The sequence below is a fragment of the Cetorhinus maximus genome, chromosome 12 (genome assembly GCF_964194155.1).
Source record: "Cetorhinus maximus chromosome 12, sCetMax3.hap1.1, whole genome shotgun sequence".
NCBI classification, from domain to species: Eukaryota; Metazoa; Chordata; class Chondrichthyes; order Lamniformes; family Cetorhinidae; genus Cetorhinus; species Cetorhinus maximus.
The window spans coordinates 62,834,266-62,855,240 of NC_135890.1; the positions used below are offsets into that span (position 1 = coordinate 62,834,266).

General features: G+C 42.5%; 1 protein-coding gene across 2 annotated transcripts in view; it reads left to right on the top strand.

Moving 5' to 3' along the window:
• Window positions 1–20,975, top strand: part of appl2 (adaptor protein, phosphotyrosine interaction, PH domain and leucine zipper containing 2) — a 128,131-nt gene that overhangs the window by 101,375 nt on the left and 5,781 nt on the right. For both annotated transcript variants that reach the window (XM_078553757.1, XM_078553759.1), the window contains 3 exons: window positions 15,058–15,094; window positions 15,502–15,648; window positions 16,262–16,309. In XM_078553757.1, coding sequence (XP_078409883.1) covers window positions 15,058–15,094; window positions 15,502–15,648; window positions 16,262–16,309 — 232 coding nt within the window. The remainder of the gene's footprint in view (window positions 1–15,057; window positions 15,095–15,501; window positions 15,649–16,261; window positions 16,310–20,975) is intronic.

Consider the following 20,975-nt stretch of genomic DNA (forward strand, 5'->3'; position numbering starts at 1 on the left):
GGTAGTTACAATGAAACATGCTTTCACGTTTAGTATTAAGACTTTTAATGTTTACTGTATATGTTTCTCAACATTGTACAATTGTGAAAGAAACAAGAAAATGAAGACTGACTCACTGTGATGAGATCCAATTTACCTTCTCATAGAACGGGGGCTGGTAACTCAGGGCCTCAACAGGAGCGGGTGGCATGTGCACAATCCGGCAGCCCATCCTGATAGCAGTGCGCCTGCGTAAAAGGAGACAAAACCAGAAACGGTGCGAAATCCCCAGCCTTGTGACTGGGAGCAGGAAGCAATATTTGAGAGTCCCAGACAGGAGACAGGGAGAGGGGTCAGGGAGAGGTCCCAGTTAAGAAGAAAGAGGAGTAAAAATACAGGCTCCAGGCAGAAAAAGGTGCATTTGGCAGACCTTAAGTGGAGAGGGCTCAGGAGAAGCCCTGGCATGTGTCAGTGGTGGAGGGAGTGGATGTTGAAGGTGGTGGATGGGGTGCAATCAAGTGGGCTGCTTTGTCCTGAATGGTGTCAAGCTTCTTGAGTTCATCCAGGCAAGTGGGAACTATTCCATCACACTCCTGACTTGTGCCTTGTAGATGGTGGACAGGCTTTGAGAAATCAGGAGGTGAGCTACTCTTCACAGGGTTCCTAGGCTCTGACCTGCTCTTGTAGCCACAATATTTATATGGCTAGTCCAGTTCAGTTTCTGCTCAGTGGTGATCCCCTTGATATTGATGGTGTGGGATTCAGTCATGGTAATGCTGTTGAATGCCAAGGGGGCAAAAAAAAGACTTGCATTTATATAGTGCCTTTTACAATCTCAGGCTGTCCCAAACAGCTTCACGGCCAATTAAGTACTTCTGAACTCTAAATACTGTTGTAATGTAGGTAACTCAGCACAAATCAAACTCCCACCAACAGCAATGTGATAATGACCGGATAATCTGTTTTTGTGATGGTGATTTGAGCAATAAACATTGGCCAGGACACAGGGGATAACACCCCTACTCTTCGAAATACTGCCTGAGAGGGCCAGTTTAAAGTCTCATCTGAAAAACAGCATTCCCCACTTAAAGCATTCCCTCAATGCCGCAAAGCATTGACTGAAATGGATCTCCTTTCTCTTGAAAAAAGAAGGTTGATGGGTGATCTATTAGAGGGTTTTAAAATTCTGAAAGGTTTTGACCGAGTGGATACTAGAGAGAATGCTTCCTCTTGTGAGGAAGGGCATAACTAGAGACCATCAATACATGACTAAGAAATCCAATAGGGAATTTAGAAGAAACTTCTTTACCCAGGGAGTGGTGAGAATGTGGAACTTGCTATCACAGGGAGTGGTTGAAGTGAATAGTATAGAATGTATTTAAGGGTAAACTAGACAAGTCTCTGTGAGAGAAGGGAATAGAGGGTTACGATGATAGATTTAGATTAGGAAAGATGGGAGGAGACTCGAGTGGAGCATAAACACCAGGTTGGCCCGGTTGGGCCAAATGGCCTTTTTCTGTGTCTAATAATCTGTGTATGTGTGTGTTACTTGATCTTTGTGTCCAAGCCTCTGGAATAGGACCTGAGTCCTAAAGTTACTGACTCGGGGATGAGAGTTCTACTGACTGAGCCACAGCTGATACTAGAGATTGTGGTTTTTTTGACTAACTCTCTGTCTATTTCTATGCACTCGTAATCTGATAATTCTGTTTACTGGCAAAACACTTGCTGAGAGAAATCAGCTTCACCATTTTGTTAAGCATATCTTCAGTCTTTTTTTCCCCTTTGGGGGATAGTGGGCAAGTGGTGAAAGGATTCCCGGGCTGATTGTCAGCCAGTTGGACCCCGTCATGAACATTCCTCCTGTGGCCAACAAGACCTGCCAGGATTTGAACCCAAAGCAAGGACACTACCTCAGCTTCACTATTGAACGTCTGCACTACTTTTGCTATGCACTTAGTGACCATATATCCTTTGTGCCAGAACTAGAACATATTCTCATCCTTAGGGCAATGTTTTCAGGAGCTGCTTAAATTCTCTCTTGTTGGAGATGGTCATTGCCTGGCACTTATGTGGTGCGAATGTTACTTGCCAGGTACCTGCCCAAGTTGTCCAGGTCTTGTTGGATGTGGACGCGGACTGTATCTGAGGAATTGCAAATGGTGCTGAACATTGTGCAACCATCAACTATCACCTCCAGTTCTGACCTCATAATGGAGGGAAGGTCATTGATGAAACAGCTGAAGATGGTTGGGCCTAGGACACTACCCTGAGGAACTCCTGCAGTGATGTCCTGGAGCTGAGATGATTGATCTCCAACAACCACAGCCATCTTTTTTTGTGCTAGGTATGACTCCAACCAGCGGAGAGTTTTCTCCCTGATTCCCATAGACTCCAGTTTTGCTACTGCTCCTTGTTGCCACATTTGGTCAAAGTGATGTCAAAAGCAGTCACTCTCAACTCACCTACCCATGGGTTCTCTTCTACTCTCTACTGGAAGCCTATCTTCATTGGTTAATATCAGCATTGGAATTCCTACAGCTCCACATGCTATAAGACCGGCCTTATCAGCAACCTCGTAAATAAGGTCTAAAACATTTGCTCACATAGAACCATAGAAAAGTTACAGCACAGAAGGAAGCCATTCGGCCTATCTTGTCCATGCCAGCCCGAGGACACCCAGGTGCCCTTTCTAATCCCACCTTCCTGCACCTGGCCCATAGCCCTGCAGTTTACAGCACTTAAGGTGTAGATCCAGGTACTTTTTAAAAGAGTTTAGAGTTTCTGCCTCTACCACCAACTTGGGCAGCGAATTCCAGACACCCACTACCCTCTGCGTAAAAAAGTTCTTCCTCATGTCCCCCCTCCACCTTCTGCCACTTATCTTGAATCTATGTCCCCTGGTTCTAGAATTCTCCACCAAGGGAAACAATTTTATCCTGTCCACTCTATCTATTCCCCTCATAATTTTGTACACCCTCAATCAAGTCACCTTTCAGCCGCCTTTGTTCTAAGGAAAATAACTCCAACCTATCTAATCTCCCCTCGTGGCTACACTTTTCTAACCCTGGCAACATTCTTGTAAACTTCCTCTGCACTCTCTTCAGAGCTATTATGTCCTTCCTGTAATGTGGTGACCAGAACTGCACAGAATACTCCAGTTGTGGCCTCACCAGTGTTTTATACAATTCCAACATTATATCCTTGCTTTTATATTCTACACCTCTGCCAATGAAGGAGAGCATTCCATATGTCTTCTTTACAACCTTGTCTACTTGAACTGCTGCCTTCAGGGACCTTTGTACTTGTGTGCCAAGATCTCTCACTTCATCTACCCCTCTTAGTATATTCCCATTTATTGTGTAATCCCTGCAACTGTTTGACCTTCCCAAATGTATGACCTCACACTTCTCTATGTTAAAATCCATCTGCCACTTTACCGCCCACTCCACCAACCCATCTATATCGTTTTGGAGATTATGGCTATCCACTACTCGGCCAATCTTTGTGTCATCTGCAAATTTCCCAATCGTGCCCCCCACGTTCGCGTCCAAATCTTTTATATATAACACAAACAGCAAGGGTCCCAACACCGAGCCCTGTAGAATACCACTTGAAACAACTTTCCATTTGCAAGGGCAGCCATTAACCATTACCCTTTGTTTCCTGTTACAAAGCCAATCTATTATCCAGTTTGTCACATTACCCTGAATCTCATGGGCTTTTACTTCCCTGACCAATCTGCCATGTGGGACCTTGTCAAGTGCCTTGCTAAAATCCATGTACACAACATCCACTGCACTACCTTTATCAACCCTTCTTGTCACTTCCTCAAAGAATTCAATCAAATTTGTGAGGCAAGACCTTCCATGCTGACCATCCCTGACTAGTCCATGCCTTTCCACATGATAGTTAATCCTATCTCTCAGGAATGATTCTACTAATTTGCTCACCACCGTTGTAAGACTAACTGGCCTATAATTGTTTGGCATTTCCTTTGATCCCTTTTTAAACAATGGAACTACGTTTGCATTTCCCCAGTCCTCCGGTACCTCCCCTGTATCTAGTGAAGATTGGAAAATCATCCTCAGAACATCTGCTATCTCCTCCCTGACTTCCTTCAGCAACCTCAGAAACAATCCATCTGGCCCTGGTGACTTATCAACTTTCATGGATTTCAACCCTTCGAGTACTTCCTCTCTCTTTATTACTATCCCGTCCAAAATCTCGCAGTGTTCCTCCTGGACTACCATATCTACATCCTCCCTTTCCTTTGTAAACACGGAGACAAAATATTCATTCAAAACCCTTCCCACAGCCTCTGCATCTACACACAAGTTTCCATCTTCATCTCTGATAGGTCCCACTTTTTCCATAACTAACCTTTTAGCATTAATGTATTGGTAAAACATCTTTGGGTTATCTTTAACTTTACTTGCTAATCTTTTTTCATGCCCTGTCTTTAATTTCCTTATTTCCTTTCTTACTTCGTCCCTGCACTTCCTATATTCGTCTAGGCTATCTGCAGTGCTTAGTTCTTTGTGCTTATTGTACGCTTTCTTTTTCTGTTTGATCTTCCCCTGTGACAACCAGGGAGGTCTAGATTTGGCAGTACCACTCTTATTTTTGTAGGAGACATGTCTACTTTGTACAATTAGGACCTCGCTTTTTAGTGCTTCCCACTGGTTTTCCACTGTTTTATCCTCCAGCAGTGCTGTCCAGTCCACCTCAGCCAAGTCCCTTCTCAAAATGCAAAATTTGCCTTCCCCCAGTTCAAGACTTTTACTCCTGCCTTATCTCTGTCCTTTTCCATGGTAATGCTAAATCTAACTGAATTGTGATCACTGTCCCCGATATGGTCGCCAACTGTCACTTCACCCACTTGCCCTTCTTCGTTCCCCAAGACTAGGTCTAGAATTGCATCTCCTCTCATTGGGTTTGTCACTAATCGGTTGATAAGATTTTCCTGGATACACTGCATGAATTTTTCTCCCTCAGTACCCCTTATATTGTTTGAATCCCAGTTGATATTAGGATAGTTGAAGTCTCCTACTATTATTGCCCTCTTGTTCTTACAAGCAGAAATTTGCCTACATATTTGTTCTTCTATCTCCCTTTCACTATTTGGGGATCTGTAGTATACTCCCAGTAGTGTGACTGCCCCTTTTTTATTTCTAAGCTCAATCCATAAATCCTCGTTTGTTAACCCATTTAGTATATCATCCCTTCTCACAATTGGAATTGATTCTTTAACCATTAGTGCTACCCCCCCCCCACCCCTCCTTTTTTATCTCCTACTCTATCGTGTCTGAAGACTCTATAACCAGGGATATTAAGCTGCCAGTTTTGTCCCTCCTTTAGCCAGGTCTCCGTTATAGCAATGACATCCTGCTGCCATGTGTCTACCTGTGCCCTTAATTCATCTACCTTGTTTGTAATACTCCTTACATTGAAGTATAAGCAGATTAACCCCATCAATTTCCCTTGCTCGGCACTTTGTAAACTTTGCTTCTCCTGTAACTCCATGTCTATCACAGCGCCCCTAGCTAATGTTCTACCTCCATTTTTCTGATCCAAATCTGACCTATCTGATCCTACTCCTGGGATCCCATCCCCCTGCCACACTAGTTTAAATACTCCCCAACAGAATTAGCAAAAGCCCCCGCAAGGACACTGGTCCCAGCTCTGCCTGGGTGCAGCCCGTCCGGTTTGTACAGGCCCCACCTTCCCCAGAACCGGTCCCAGTGCCTCAAGAATCTGAATCCCTCCCGGCTACACCATCTCTCCAGCCACGTGTTCATTTGGCCTATCCTCTTAATCCTGCTCTTGTCAGCATGTGGAACTGGGAGTAATTCTGAGATGACTACATTTGAGGTCCTGCATTTTAATTTATCTCCTAACTTCCTGTTTTGAGCTTGCAGGTCCTCATCCCTTAGTTTACCTATGTCGTTGGTACCAATGTGTACCAAGACCACTGGCTGTTTACCTTCCCTCCCTAGAATGTCCTGCAGCCGCTCCGTGACATCCTGGACTGTGGCACCAGGGAGGCAACATACCATCCTTGATTCACGTTTGTGGCCACTGAAGAGTCTGTCTGTGCCCATAACTATTGAATCCCCTATCACTATAGCCCTGCCACTTGTTTTCCTCCCGCCCCTCTGAGCAGCAGAGCCACCCACAGTGCTGTGAACTTGGTTGTTGCTGCTTTCCCCTGAGAGGCCATGCCCCCCAACAGTATCCAAAGCGGTATATCTGTTAGAGAGGGGTATGACCACGGGGGACTCCTGCACTACCTTCCTGAGTCTTTTACTGTTCCTGATGGTCACCCATTCCCTTTCTGCCTGTGTAATCTTCACCTGCGTTGTGACCACCTCGCTAAACATGCTATTGACGACTTGCTTAGCAGCACGGATGCTCCACACTGAGTCCACCCGCAGCTCCAGCTCCAAAATCTGGTTAGCTAGACGGGTCTGAGTTCTCCTGCCATGACGTCTCTCTCGATTAAGCTCGTTACTCCCTTAAAAAATACACTAGCTCGGGGCCTTATTTATGTTAGCTAGGAACCCTGTTTTTTGACTAATTATACTTGTACAGTACTACTCTATAGTTTTTTTCTTAGCTCCTACCTCAGTATTAAGCAACTTTAATAGATTGAAAAAAAAATCTCACCAGGATTTACTCACCAATCAGCTGCTTTTTTAAAATCCACTTTCAGATCTGGTGCACTCCTGAAGGTACTGCCTCTCCCTCTCTCTCTTTTTTTGGTTTGAGAAGGAGGGAGGGATGGAAACACTACAGCAATAATGTTTGGGACTATTCCGTTCTTTGACAGTGGGTCCTCCTCAATCCCCTTTTGAGTTGCGGTGTCTGAATTGACTTCTCCCAGAATGCTTCAGTCACTTCTCACTACCGCCCTCTGTGTAAACTTGTAGCTGAAATGGAGTGCATCAAAGCCATTCTGTGAGATAATGGCTACCTTGATCAGATATTGCTCGCTGTATATCACACAAACTCATGAATAGGTCTAAGGCTGTCATTTTCGGTCTTTAAAAAGCACCCAGTCAGATTACCCTGGAAGGGTAGAGTGTCTCAAAAATTTGAGCAACAGGTGAAGCTAGCTGTTTCACACTGTCACTATGCAGTAGCAACAGGAGTGGTGTTCTCCACTAACAGGATTCTGCCATCAAGCCAAAAAGAAGTTCTGCCTAACACACAAATGAGCAATGTATATGGATTTCAGTGTCACTGTGGTGTGTAGGTATGCAGGTATGTAGGATGTATGTCCCAAAGTCTGGCAAATCATATCATACAGCATGTCCCTTCGGTTGTTCGCAACAGGCAAAGTACTGACTGTACCCAACCAGCTCATGCTTGCAAAACTCAAAACATAGTGTCCAACATTAGATGTGATTCCATGACTGGACAGCACTTACTAAACAATCCTGATTTGTGCTAAGAATTACACTGACAACCAATTTAAGATTATTAGTCAGACTCGCAGTGTGGCTCAGTCACGTACACTAGAAGCTACATATATTCCCGCACATGGTCCTGTCCTTTGGGTATTTGTATTGTGTAAAAGTGTTTTGTAAGACATGCTTCAGGTGTGTTAATGTCACACAAACCTGCTTTATGCCAAATAATGATTTTTAATCCACTGGCTGGAAAACCGAATGGAACTTTTAAAAACAGACTTTTTAAAACACAGACTAAAAAGTATGACTTGAGCATGCAACGAAGATGGCTACCCGATTTGCACTGCTGTCTCCACTTTGCAATCCACTGAGATGGAAACAGGTCATCTGCAAAGACCTATCAAGGACAATGATCTCAGGAGAATATGAGTGAGCCCTATATCCTGTCCCTGTTAGCAAGTCATCAGTACCTGAGGTATTCAACAGGGGGTTCCCAGACATGAGCTTATCAAGTTACAATGGGAATGTGTTAAACCCAATCAATTGAACAATGGAACACTGGCTGAGAGAGAGAGGATTCCCAGACATGAGCTGATTAAGTTACAAGTTACATCAATCATGACCCATCTTTGAATCTGAGTTGTGATTTACTTTCTATGCCATAAGAGGACAAACAGCTGAGATGCTGACAAGAGAAGATCCAAGTGGGATCCCTCTTTCCTCCTCCTCTCTGCGACCCACATTGTAGCTTTGAACACAGTTTGCTGACTGTGACGACCCAGGGATGACAGCCATGCTGCAGACAGAGACCTCTTGAAGGAAACCAACCCCACACGACTGTCTCCAGGAGAACAGCCAATTAGCCATCCACATCCTTAAATCAGAAACACAGGTCCACCGACGGAAAGTCGCAAGACCGCCAAATTCAGCTTAAAGTCAGCCGAGTCACCAACCCCCATAGACTGTAAACTTCTTCTGGTTCTCAGCTCAAATTGACTAATTTGTCCTTCCCACTCTGTGATCTATATGTACGTGTGTGTGCAAAAGTTTATATTTCACTTACTTAGATCAGTTTAAGTATAATAAAATTAACCTCTTTGTTAAAACGCAAGAAAACCTGCCTGTTTCTTTTTGATCACAACGGGTAATCAGTTAACTATTCACCGAATTGGTGAATATATCTTTTTCAGAAAAATACCCTTTGCAGTTAAATGAGGTAAAAGAAGGGAGCCATTCAGCCCCTCGTCACCTGATCGTAACAGTTAGTTATTGCGAAAGTACCTTTAGTTCGATGTATTAGTTGCCTGTTAATTAATGTTTTATCTATGGTAATTTTGCTTTGTTACAGTAAAAGTCTTAAAACGGGAAATCTTGCCCTCGGCTCTTTCCATTGGTTGCTGGGAAATTTTTAAAATTCATTCATGGGACGTGGACATCGCTGGCTAGGCTAACATTTATTGCCCATCCCTAATTGCCCTTGAGAAGGTGCCGGTGAACTACTTTCTTGAACTGCTGCAGTCCATGTGGTTTGGGTACACCCACAGTGCTGTAAGGGAGGGAGTTCCAGGATTTTTACCCAGCGACATTGAAGGAACGGAGATATATTTCCAAGTCAGGATAGTGAATAGCTTGGAAGGGAACTTCCAGGTGGTGGCGTTCCCATGTGTCTGCTGTCCGTGTTCTTCTAGATGGTTGTGGTCGTGGGTTTGGAAGGTGCTGTCTCAGGAGCCTTGATGAGTTCCTGCAGTGCATCATGTAGATGGTACACACTGCTGCCACTGTGTGTTGGTGGTGGAGGGAGTGAATGTTTGTGGATGTGCTGCCAATCAAGTGGACTGCTTTTTCCTGGATGGCGTCAAGCTTCTTGAGTGCTTTGAAGCTGCACTCACCAAGGCAAGTGGAGAGTATTCCATCACACTCCTGACTTGTGCCTTGTAGATGGTGGACAGGCTTTGGGGAGTCAGGAAGTGAGTTACTCGACGCAGGATTCCTAGCCTCTGACCCGTTCTTGTAGCCGCAGTATTTATATGGCTAGTCCAGTTCAGTTTCTGGTCAATGGTAACCCTCAAGATGTTGATAGTGGGGGATTCAGCAATGATAATGCCATCGAATGTCAAGGGGTGATGGTTAGATTCTCTCTTGTTGGAGATGGTCACTGCCTGGCACTTCTGTGGTACGAATGTTACTTGCCACTTGTCAGCCCAAGCCTGAATATTGACCAGGTCTTGCTGCATTTTGACATGGATTGCTTCGATAACTATGGAGTCATGAATGGTGCTGAACATAGAACCATAGAACACTACAGCACAGAAAACAGGCCATTCGGCCCTTCTAGTCTGTGCTGTAATATTATTCCGCTAGTCCCATTGACCTGCACCTAGTCCATAACCCTCCCCCAGACCTCTCCCATCCATGTATCTATCTAATTTATTCTTAAAACTTAAGAGTGAGCCCGCATTTACCACGTCAGATGGTAGCTCGTTCCACACTCTCACCCCTCTCTGAGTGAAGAAGCTCCCCCTAATGTTCCCCCTAAACCTTTCCCCTTTCACCCTAAAGCCATGTCCTCTTGTGTTTATTTCTCCTAACCTAAGTGGAAAGAGCCTACTCGCATTTACTCTGTCTATACCCCTCATAATTTTGTAAACTTCTATCATATCTCCCCTCATTCTTCTACGCTCCAAGGAATAAAGTCCTAACCTGTTTAATCTTTCCCTGTAACTCAACTCCTTAAGACCCGGCAACATCCTAGTAAATCTTCTCTGCACTCTCTCAATCTTACTGATATCCTTCCTGTAGTTAGGTGACCAGAATTGCACACAATACTCCAAAGTTGGCCTCACCAATGTCTTATACAACCTCACCATAACATCCCAACTCCTATACTCAATACTTTGATTTATGAAGGCCAGTATGCCAAAAGCTTTCTTTACAACCTTGTCTACCTGTGACGCCACTTTCAGAGAATTATATATCTGAGCTCCCAGATCCCTTTGTTCCTCTGCACTCCTCAGTGCCCTACCATTTACTGTGTATGTCCTACCTTGGTTTGACCTTCCAAAATGTAACACCTCACACTTTTCCGCATTAAATTCCATCTGCCATTTTCTGGCCCATTTTTCCAGTTGGTCCAGATCTCTCTGCAAGCTTTGAAAGCCTTCCTCGCTGTCCACAACGCCTCCAATCTTAGTGTCATCAGCAAACTTGCTGATCCAATTCACCACATCCAAATCATTGATATAGACAACAAACAACAATGGTCCCAGCACAGATCCCGGAGGCACACCACTAGTCACAGACCTCCAGTCTGAGAAGCAATCATCCACTACCACTCTCTGTCTTCTCCCACACAACCAATTTCGAATCCAGTTTACAACCTCTCCATGGATACCAAGTGTCTGATCCTTCTGAACTAACCTCCCATGTGGGACCTTGTCAAAGGCCTTACTAAAGTCCATGTAGACAACATCCACAGCCTTTTCTTCATCTACTTTCTTGGTAACCTCCTCGAAAAACTCTACAAGGTTCGTTAAACACGACCTACCACGCACAAAGCCATGCTGACTATCCTTAATCAGCCCTTGGCTGTCCAAATAATTATATATCCGATCTCTCAGAACACTTTCCAATAATTTACCTACTAATGACGTCAGGCTCACTGGCCTGTAATTACCTGGTTTACTTTTGGAGCCTTTTTTAAACAACGGAACAACATGAGCTACCCTCCAATCCTCCGGCACCTCACCCGTGGCTAAGGACATTTTAAATATTTCTGCCAGGGCCCCTGCAGTTTCTACACTAGTCTCCCTCAAGGTCCGAGGGAGTATCATGTCAGGCCCGGGGGATTTATCTACCTTTATTCGCTGTAAGGCAGCAAGCACCTCCTCCTCTTTAATCTCTATATGTTCCATGAAACTACTGCTTGTTTCCCTTCCTTCCTTATACAGTATGCCAGTTTCCTGAGTAAATACTGATGCAAAAAAAACTGTTTAAGATCTCCCCCATCTCGTGAGGCTCCACACACAGACGACCACTCTGATCTTCAAGGGGACCAATTGTGTCCCTTACTATCCTTTTACTCTTAATATACTTGTAGAAACCCTTCGGGTTTACCTTCACATTATCTGCCAAAGCAACCTCATGTCTTTTTGCCTTCCTGATTTCCTTTTTTAGTATTTTCTTACATTTTCTATACTCTACAAGTACCTCATTTGTTTCTTGTTGCCTATACCTGCTATACACCTCTCTCTTCTTCTTAACCAGATCGCCAATATCCCTTGAAAACCAAGGTTCCCTATGCCTGTTAACTTTGCCTTTAATCCTGACAGGAACATGCAAACTCTGCACTCTCAAAATTTCGCCTTTGAATGCCTTCCACTTACTGAACTCATCCTTGCCAGAAAACAACTTATGCCAATCCACTCTTCCTAGATCCTTTCTCATTTCCACAAAATTGGCCTTTCTCCAATTTAGAATCTCAACTCGAGGACCAGACCTATCCTTATCCATAATTAGCTTAAAACTAATGACATTGTGGTCACTGGACCCAAAATGTTCGCCTACACATACTTCTGTCACCTGACCTGTCTGGTTCCCTAATAGGAGATCAAGTATTGCATCCTCTCTCGTTGGTAGCTCTATATATTGATTTAGAAAACTTTCCTGAACACAATTGACATCAGCGAACATTCCCACTTCTAACCTTATGATGGAAGGGAGGTCATTGATGAAGCAACTGAAGATGGTTGGGCCTAGGACACTGCCCTGAGGAACTCCTGCAGTGATGTCCTGGAACTGAGATGATTGACCTCCAACAACCACAGCCATCTTCTTTTGTATGACTAAGTATGACTCCAACCAGTGGAGAGTTTTCCCCCTGATACCCATTGACTCCAGTTTTGCTAGGGCTCCTTGATGCCACACCCGGTCAAATGTTGTCTTGATGTCAAGGCCAGTCACTCTCACCTCACCTCGGGAGTTCAGCTCTTTTGTCCATGTTTGAGTTAAGGCTGTAATGAGGTCAGAAGCTGAGTGACCCTGGCGGAATCCAAACTGAGCGCCAGTGAGCAGGTTATTGCTAAGCAAGTGCCGGTTGATAGCACTGTTGATGATTGTTTTCATCACTTTACTGGTGATCGAGAGGAGACTGATGGGGCCGTAATTGGCCGGGTTGGATTTGCCCTGCTTTTTGTGTATAGGACATACCTGGGCGATTTTCCACATAGCTGGGTAGATGCTAGTGTTGTAGCTGTACTAGAACAGCTTGGCTAGGGGTGCGGCAAGTCATGGAGCACATGTCTTTGGTACTATTGCCAGAATATTGTCAGGGCCCATAGCCTTTGCACTATCCAGTGCCTTCAACTGTTTTTTGATACCACATGGAGTGAATCAAATGGCTGAAGACTGGTATCTGTGATGCTCTGGACCTCCGGAGGAGGCCGAGATGGATCATCCACCCCGCACTCCAGGCTGAAAATTGTTGCAAATGCTTCAGCCTCATTTTTTGCACTAAGATAAAAGCAAAAAACTGCGGATGCTGGAAATCCAAAACAAAAACAAAAATATCTGGAAAAACTCAGCAAGTCTGGCAGCACCTGCAGAGAGGAACACAGTAAATGTTTTGAGTCCGAATGACCCTTCAACAGAACTAAGTAAAAATAGAAGAGAGGTGAAATATAAGCTGGTTTAAGAGGGGGGTAGGACAAATAGAGCCAGTGACAGATGGAGATAACCAAAAGATGTCACAGACAAAAGGACAAAGAGGTGTTGGACTCAAGACTGCAGAGCTTAGATCTGATCTGTTGGTTGTGTGATCACTTAGCTCTGGCTGTCGCATCCACCTGGGACTTCTGGCTGAAGATTGTTGCAAATGCAGCTGATGTGCTGGGCTCCTCATTTCATCTCTTTTTAAAAAGTTATCAGTCTTTATGGAGAGCATAAATTTCATTGAAATTTTTGATGAAGTAACAGAGATGGTTGATGAAGGGAATGCAACGGATGGTGTCTATGTGAATTTTAAGAAAGCATTTGACAAGGTACCATATAACAGGCTAGTTAACAAAATTAAGGCTCATGGAATAGGAGGGTCAGTGTCAGCTTGGATTAAAATTTGGCTCAAGGACACAAAATGGTGAGTCATGATAAATGGTTAATTTTTAAACTGGAGGATGGTGGACAGTGATGTTCCCCAAGGGTTAGTGCTAGGATCACTACTTTCTTGATATATATCTTGGATATTGGCATAAGAGTAAAGTTCCAAAAGTTGCTGATGATGGGCACTTGAGGGAAATAAACTTGCAGGGCAATGGGGATAGAGCATGGGAATGCGACTGACTGGATAGGTCTACAGAGATCCAGTATGGACTCGGTGGGCTGAATGGCCTCCTTCTGTGCCATTCTATCACTCCTCTCCAACCTCTCAGCCTTCCAAGATATCTGCACTTTTTAAAATTCTAGCTTGTTGAGTAACCCCGATTTTAATCACTCCATTATTAATTGATCCACTATGGTGCTTTTTGTGGTCTCCTCCCTAAAGCTTCTAAATTCCTTCCCTAAATCTTTCTGCCTCTCTACCTCACTTGCCTCCTTTAAGACACTCCTTTAAACCTAACTCTTTGACCAAGTTTTTTGGTTATCTTACCTAATATCTCCTCATGTGGCTCAGTGTCATATTTTTTTCTCTGATGTACATATGCCTTGGGACATTTTATTATGTTATAGGCTCTATAGCAGTTGTTGTTGTCTTGTGCATATGTAAGTAGGACAAGGATTAAATTAAACCTTAAATTCTGTAATTTGAAAGGTTCTTTTTCAACAATGCTCATGCTAATTAAAGGAACTTTTAAAATATGCTCATTAAAATAAGGAAAATGTTCTGGGTGTCTCAGCTTAATGTAATTTCTGAAGTTTACAGGGAATTAATAATTTTTTGCAATACAACCAAATAGATATAATAAGTACTGAACATAATGCATTTGATCATTTGCCTAGTTTCCTAAGAAGCATCAGTAGCATTTAAATTATACATTCTGCACATGCTCAAATTGTAGAATCGGCCTTCAATTGATAGTTACCATTCCAGGCAAACATATCGAGCACTTCCCAATATACTAGCCCATTGCATTATCCCAACTTCCCCATTACACCGCCCAAACTGATTTTCCAACACCCCCAACCCAATTATATTATTCAGCTGGCCCAGAGACACAGCCTATACTGACCTACTCCTGGCAAAAAATATTAAATCCAACCCAGCTCTTGGAGCAGGCTGAGGGCCTCAAATAAAAATTTTAATGAAGATATTAGAAATACAGACTGTGTTACTGGAAGGCACTTGTGGACAACAATTAAGTACTACATGCTAGATAGTAATACAGTTTTAACATTCTTATATGATTTTTACTTATTTTTCTTCAAATACAACATTTTAAAAAGAATGTATGTATAGAATGAGCAAGTGTGAAATCTGCTTTTTTAAGTCATATCGAATATTAATTGTACAGCAAGCACAGTTTGAATTGGGAACATGCATTTTTAAGGTGGGTATTTAATTTATCCTCAAGACATTCGTGTACAAAATTAAGGTTAAAAGCAATAGAGATAATGACTGGAACTGTCAACTACAGTTTACTGATGGTAGATAAATAATTATATTTGATTACAGATTCGTTGATCCACAAACGCAAATTACAAAAGCAAGTGTGAGTAACAATATCCTTTTACTGTTTTACTTTCTGTAGAAGCGTTCTCTCTACTGTTTCTTCAACTGCTATTGAATATTCCTGCATTAACCTTTGCTTCAAAATGGATTTTGAATCATTAATCTTTGTACATGGAACTGCTTCATGTATTCTTCAAATAAAGGATCCCGCCCCCCACTTCTGAATGAATACACCTGCACGCTAGCCCCTCTGTTCTGATGTGAAACACTGTTTTCTACCATCAGGACTTTGTTGTGTGGACATGTTTATCAAAATAAATCTGGTTTAACTATTGCATGTTCGCATAAGAAATGACAGCTATACGCAGGGTTGGAAAAAGGTAACATTACAAAGCTGTAGTGAGGATGATGTGTAATATTGGTATTTCATAGTTACATGTTTTCCAGTTTGCCCTTAGTGATGTGACACTGTATGCTACTCATCAAGATAACAAGAGGTTAATTGGGTTTGTGGCACGAGCTCCTGATTCTCTCTCTCAGCACAAAGCTTTACCGAACTGCTACATTTTTGAAACAAATGATGATGGAGTAAAGGTAAGTCAGTCTGTCTGTAAAGTTATACCATGTAATGAAGCACAGAACCTATGTCACTCACTTCGTTTAGTCTGTTAGTGCACGGTTTCAATCTCTGTTGATTCTGTCATCTTCCTCATTCAGCATGGAGATAAAGCTGGTGTTTGATCTATATATAGCCTGTGAAAGTTGGGATAGAAGTGGAATGGGGCGGGTGGAGAGAATCAGTGTGGGGCAAATCAGTGTGGGGCAGACATGTTGACACTGCCCTGGTTACAGTGAGCGAGGCAGCAGCGGTGAACAAACATGATAACACTGTCCCAGTTGTTAATCCTATTCATCATAAGCAGCAGATAAACCCCTTCCCAAATCATGGTAACCAGCTTCATGCCTTGTGTGTGTGTGTTTCCTGACCTTAACTTCCTTTTGTAAAGAAAATTATTTTCGGCAGTTAACAAATGTGCAGGTTCCAAAAGATGTTGAGTATTCAAAAGAGTTCATCTGGGCCGTTTCATTTCAGTGCTGTGTACAGGTGGCAAAAGACCTGTTTTGGTTGTGTTTTATTTGTAGTTCACCACTGTTGCGACTAATTTATTAAATATAGACATTGTGTCTCTCATCTCTTGTTTTGCAGATATGTTCTATTATTGATCTTGGAAGAAAGATTAATCAGGCAGAAAGGGTGAGCATTAAAAATGGTTTTAATAACTGAAAGAATGCATGTTTTAGGCAATATTTAGGTCTATAATTTAGGAGTTAGAAGACATTTAAAGAACATTTTTACACTCTCTGCTGCCAGTATGATCCCTATTAGGCAATGGTTGCAGTTCATTTTTTGAATCATTATTCCTAGCTAATTGAAATGTTACTGTAACATACCAAACAAGTAACTGATTTGAAGTAAAAAAAATGTAATAATTAATTACAACAACAGTAGACATACTTCAGATAGCACACTAATGATATGGAATGTACAACACAGAAATGCCCATTCAACTCAACTGGTCTATGCTGGTGTTTAAGCTCCACACGAGCCTTCTCCCACCCTACTTCACTTAACCTTATCAGCATAACCTTATGTTCGTTTCTCTCTCTCTCTCCTACTTATCTGCCTTCCCCTTAAAAAACATCTATGCTATTCTCCTCAATTATGTGGTAGCTAGCTCAATATTCTAACCATATTTTGGGTAAAGAAGTTTCTTTTGAATTCCTTATTGGATTTCAGTGAATACAAACATACGAATTAGGAGCAGGAATAGCTGCAATCAGGATCAGCTCTTTGAGCCATCCAGTAAGATCATGGCTGATCGGATTTTAACCTCAACTCCACATTGCTGCCTACCCCTGATAACCTTTCACCCTCTTGCTTATCAAAAATCTATCTTGCTTTGCCTTAAAAACATTCAAAGACTCTACTCCCACCACCTTTTGAGGAAGAAAGTTCCAAAGATTCACGACCCTCAGAGAAATAATTTTTTTTCATCTCCATCTTAACTGGGCGACCGCTTTATTTTTAAACAGTGGCCCCTAGTTCTAGATTCTCCCACAAGAGGAAACATCCTGTCCACATACACCCTGTCAAGACCCCTCACGTTCTTATATGTTTCAATCAAGTCACCTCTTACTCTTCTAAACTCCAGCAGATACAAGCCTAGTCTGTCCAACCTTTCCTCATTTAACAATAAGAAGATTAGAGGGGACATGAGGAAAAACTTCTTCACCCAGAGGGTGGTGGGTGTTTGGAATTTGCTGCCTGGTTTGGTGGTGAGGGCAGAAACCCTGAACTCATTTAAAAGGCACCTGGATCGGCACCTGAAGTGCTGTAACCTGCACGGCTATGGACCAGGTGCTGGAAGGTGGGATTAGAATGGGCGGCTAGTTTTTTATTTTTTCTTTCTCGGTTGGTGGGGACACAATGGGCTGAATGACCTCTTTCTGTGCTGTAACTTTTCTCTGGTTCTAACCCCTCCCATTACAAGTATTAATCTAGTAAATCTCCTCTGAACTGCTTCCAATGCATTTACATATAAACATATTTCCTTATATAAGGTGACCAATACTGTACACAATACTCCAGATGTGGTTTCACCAATGCCCTGTATAACTGAAGCATAACCTCCCTACACTTGCATTCAATACCTTATAATTATGGTTTTAGATTCCTTCATAAGTATATCTGTACATCTATCTAATCAAACCCTTTCATTGATTTAAAGACTTGTGTTAGGTCATCCCTCAGCCTCTTCTAGAGAAAAGGCCCCCAACCAGTTCAATCCCTCCTTAGAGTTATAACCACTCAGTTTTGATATCATCCCTATAAGTCTTTCTTACACCTTCTTCAGTGCCTCTATATTTGTAATTTGGAGATCCAAATTGTATATAGCATTCCAAGTCTAGCCACAAGATCATAAGAAATAGGAGTAGGAAGAAGCCATTTGACCCATTGAGCCTGCTGCACCATTCAGTAAGATCATGGTTGATCTGATTGTAGCCTTAACTCCACTTTGTTGCCTGGTCCCATCTCCCTTGATTCCATTGTAAATTAAAAATCTGTTTAACTCAGCCTTGAATATATTCAATGACCAGCCTCCACTGCTCTTTGGAAGAGAATCCTCTGAGAGAAGAAATTCCTCCTCATCTCTGTCTTAAACAAGCAGAGTTGATAAGGGGGAACCGGTAGATGTAGTGCATTTGGATTTCCAGAAGGCATTCGATAAGGTGCCACATAAAAGGTTATTCCTCAAGATAGGAGCTCAAGGTATTGGGGATAATTTATTAGCATGGATTGAGGATTGGTTAACACACACAAGGCAGAGAATCGGGATTAATGGGTCTTTTTCAGGTTGGAAAGACGCAACTAGTGGAGTGCCACAAGGATCAGTCCTAGGGCCTCAATTATTTACTATCTATATTAATGACTTGGAGGAGGGGGCAGAATGTAATGTATCCAAATTTGCTGACAATACAAAAATAGGTGGGAGGGCATGTTGTGATGAGGACATAAGAAGTCTGCAAGGGGATATAGATAGGTTGCGTGAGTGGATAAAAACTTGGCAGATGGAGTTTAATGTAGGAAAGTGTGAGGTCATGCACTTTGGTAGGAAGAATCAAAAGGCAGACTATTATTTAAATGGAGAGAGGCTCCTAAAAAGTGTAGCACAGAAAGATCTGGGTGTTCTTGTGCATAAAACACAAAAAGTTAGCATGCAGGTGCAGCAAGTAATTAAGAAGGCAAATGTAATGTTGGCCTGTATTGCTAGGGGATTGGAGTTTAAATAGGGAAGTCTTGTTACAACTGTACAGGGTGTTAGTGAGGCCACTCCTGGAGTACTGTATACAGTTTTGGTCCCCGTATTTAAGAAAGGATATACTGGCATTGGAGGTAGTTCAAAAGAGGTTCACTAGGCTGTTTCCTGGGTTGAAGGGGTTGACTTATCAAGAATGGCCAAACAGCTTAGCCTTTATTCAGTAGAGATTAGAAGAATGAGGTATGATCTTGTGGAAACGTGCAAGATTCTGTGGGGGCTTGACAGGGTAGATGTTGAGAAGATGTGTGCACTAGTGGGGGAATCTCGAACTAGGGGGCACAGAATAAGGAGACACTCATTCAAAACTGAGATGCGAAGGAACTTCTTCTCTCAGAGGGTAGTGAATGCCTGGAATTCTCTACCCCAGAGAGTTGTGGAGGCTATAGATCACTGAAAGTATTTAAAGAGGAAGTAGATAGATTTTTGAAATATTGGGGAGTTGAGGGCTATGAGGAGCTGGCACGAAAGAGGAGTCGAGGCTTGGGGCAGATGAGCCATGATCTTATTGAATGGCAGGGCAGGCTTGAGGGGCCGAATGGCCTACTCCTGCTCCTATTTATTATGATCTTAAATGGAAGACCCTTTATTTTTAAATTGTGCCCCCAAGTCCTAGATTTCCCCACGAGAAATATCTTCTCAGTATCCACCCTGTCAAGGCTCCTCAGAATCTTATGTTTCAATAAGCTCACCTTCATTCTTCTAAATGCCAATGAGCCCAACTTGCTCAACCTAAGAAAATCCTTCATCCCAGGAATCAGCGTCATAAACCTTTTTGAACTGCTTCCAATGCAAGTGCATCCCTCCTTTAGCAAGGAAATCAAAACTGTACACAGTACTTTAGGTGTGGTCTCAACAACAACTTGTACATTTGTAGCAAGACTTCCCTATTTTTTTTACTCCATCCCCCTTGCAATAAAGGCCAACATTCCAGTTGTCTTCATAATTACTTGCACTTGCATGCTAACTTTTGCGGTTCATGTGCAAAGACAAGCCAGATCCCTCTGTACCAGCATTCTGCAGTCTCTGTCGATTTAAATAATATTCTGCTTTTCTATCCATCCTGCCAAAGTAGACAACCTCGCATTTTCCCACATTATACTCCATCTGCCAGATTGTTACCCACTCACTTAATCTATCTATATCCCTTTGCAGGCTCTTTGTATCCTCCTCACAACTTACTTTCTTACCTACCTTTGTATCGTCAGTAAATTTTGCTGCAGTACAGTCGGTCCCTTCATCCAAGTCATTGACGTAAATCATAAATAGTTGAGGCCCCAGCACTGATTCCTGAGGCACTTCATTAGTTACAGTTTGCCACCCTAAAAATGACCCATTTATGCTGACTCGCTGTTTTCTAATGGTTAGACCAAGGATAGAGGATTAGCTAACTAAGGTTCCATAGACGTTTCACATAACTTCCCTGCTTTTCAATTCTGCCTGTCTAGAAATGAACCCATGGTTTGTTTACATTATATCGGCTTGTTATCATGTTTTAATGATTTGTGTATCTGTGCCCCCAGATTCCTTTCCTCTTCTATCCCACTTAGACACCAAGCAGTATCTGGCTGCCTTACTCCTACCAAAATGCAACATTTCATACTTAACTACAGTCAAATCTATTTACCATTAGCCCATCCTTTCTGTATGTTTATTAACATCTTGTATTTTGTCACAATGTTCCTCAGCATTAACTACACCCTCCAGTTCGGTGTCATCCTCAAAATTTGAAATTGTACTTTCAATTCCTGAGTCCAAATTGTTTATGTAAATGGTGAATAACAGTGGTGCCGGCACCAATCCTTATGGAACACCATGTCCCACACTTGTCAATCTAGACCTGCTTGATCGCTATATCCATTCTGCTACTTATCCCTGACTCCACATGCTCTTAACCTTAGTCATTAGTCTACAATGGGGAATCTTATCCAAGCATTTTTGAAAATCCAAAGATATTACATATACTACATTATCCTTATTAAATTCTTTGAAGAAGTAACAGAAAGATTGGATAAGGATAATGTAAGCTTGGTCAAGATTGGT